At 44.7% G+C, this 1,558-nt stretch overlaps 1 protein-coding gene across 1 annotated transcript in view; it reads left to right on the top strand.

The window, feature by feature from the left end:
• Nucleotides 1-1,558, top strand: part of st3gal3 (ST3 beta-galactoside alpha-2,3-sialyltransferase 3) — a 55,387-nt gene that overhangs the window by 44,972 nt on the left and 8,857 nt on the right. The window contains exon 6 of the mRNA XM_015405153.1: nucleotides 1,137-1,283. Within this exon, the coding sequence (XP_015260639.1) occupies nucleotides 1,137-1,283 (147 nt within the window). The remainder of the gene's footprint in view (nucleotides 1-1,136; nucleotides 1,284-1,558) is intronic.

The following is a 1,558-nucleotide window of genomic DNA, read 5'->3' as shown; positions in this document are numbered from 1 at the left end:
CAGAGGGGGCATGAGGAGCACATCACCCCGACTCTGCCCTCTGGGGCTACCAGAACTCCCGGGCGTCAAACTCGCCCGGCCGCCACATGTGTTCAACATCTGCTTGTGTGTGTGAAGGAGGAGATAATGAGTTTGTGTTCACATCGCTGTGTTGAACAATCCAGGCTGCAGACATGTATGATTTAGCACATCATACCCCCCCCCCATGCTGAGTGTTTATGCACATGGAAATTAATGGGGATATCTATTTGTTATGCAAGTGTTTATGTTGAGTGTGTGTGTGTAAAATAAGGGCGATTAGAAGCATGCAGCGCAGCAGGAGGTTAGCCAGCTGCTGGTGCAGCTCCAGCAACCCTGAGGGCTGCAAATCAGGGTAATGATTTAAATGGGGCCTCCTTACACTCTCTCTTCTCCACCTGCATGTTTTTTTCAAAGCAGACACGTTTTTTTTTTTTCCTTCTGATTCTTGGTGCTATGTCCACTCCCTCAATCATGCAAACAAAGCGTCTGTGGAGCCAGAGTCTCTGGCAGCCTGCGGCGGTTAGGAAGCACACTTCAGCCCCGTTCATCACCGCGGCCATGGGTCTGCAAGGGTCACATCTTTAAGGTAATAGTTAATCACCAAGTGCTCAGATTCAGTTAGCAGCAGCAGAGCAGAACAAAGCCAGAGCTGCACAGCAGGCACAGAAGCATATTTGGCTGCTTGATTAAGGCAGAAATCATTGTCATAATAATTTTGGGTCCAAAACGGAAACAGAAATGTCCTTTTTAAGGTAAACTTTCCACAACCTGATAAAAGGTGTGAAAAACGCGCTTTCTGGGTTTAAAAAGCAAAGTTTTATCTGAGCGGTTTAGTCCTCGAACACGAAGAAGTCATGACTGCTGCGTCTCTGATCCCGCTGTGGCCGCTTCACTCCTTGGTTTGCAGGATTTATGACCGATTTGCATGAAACTATTTCCTAAAGAGGGTCGGGTGAAGTCGGGTGTTTGTGATTAACTTTTGATGACAGTCCAGGTCTCGATGCGGGACTTTTATTTTTGTGCTTATCCAGCCTTTTTCTAAGGCATGCATTCTGCTCATGCTAACATACCGCTGCTTAATGTGTGTGGTGACCACTTCTCTGTTTTTACTGCAGAACATTCCAACTTTGGGAACCGTTGCTATAACGATGGCGCTGCATAACTGTGACGAGGTGGCGGTGGCTGGTTTTGGCTACGACATGACATCTCCTCACGCTCCTCTGCACTACTACGAGAATGTCAAGATGTCCGCCATTAAAGAGGTGCGTCGCCCCCCTTTTTTTGACAAAGAATTTGTGGGTTTCTTTTTTTTTTTTTTTTTATTGATGCAAAAATAAAAAAGAAAATGCTTTAACTCATCCTGTTTGGCCTCAGAATAGAAATACGTGTTTAGAGACGCATATGTGACAGGAAAACTATATTTCAAATAAATGGAGTTTATTCATAAAGTTCTAATCAGATGAATTAGTTAAAAACCTTTAAAGGAATAGTACACCCAAAACATGATTAGCCTTCATTTTCTACTCACCCCCATGCT

This window comes from Cyprinodon variegatus, unplaced genomic scaffold (assembly GCF_000732505.1).
Source record: "Cyprinodon variegatus isolate N-32 unplaced genomic scaffold, C_variegatus-1.0 Scaffold2016, whole genome shotgun sequence".
Classification (NCBI taxonomy): Eukaryota; Metazoa; Chordata; class Actinopteri; order Cyprinodontiformes; family Cyprinodontidae; genus Cyprinodon; species Cyprinodon variegatus.
The sequence above is the reverse complement of the archived record's forward strand: the minus strand, read 5'-3'. Positions and strand labels throughout refer to the sequence as shown.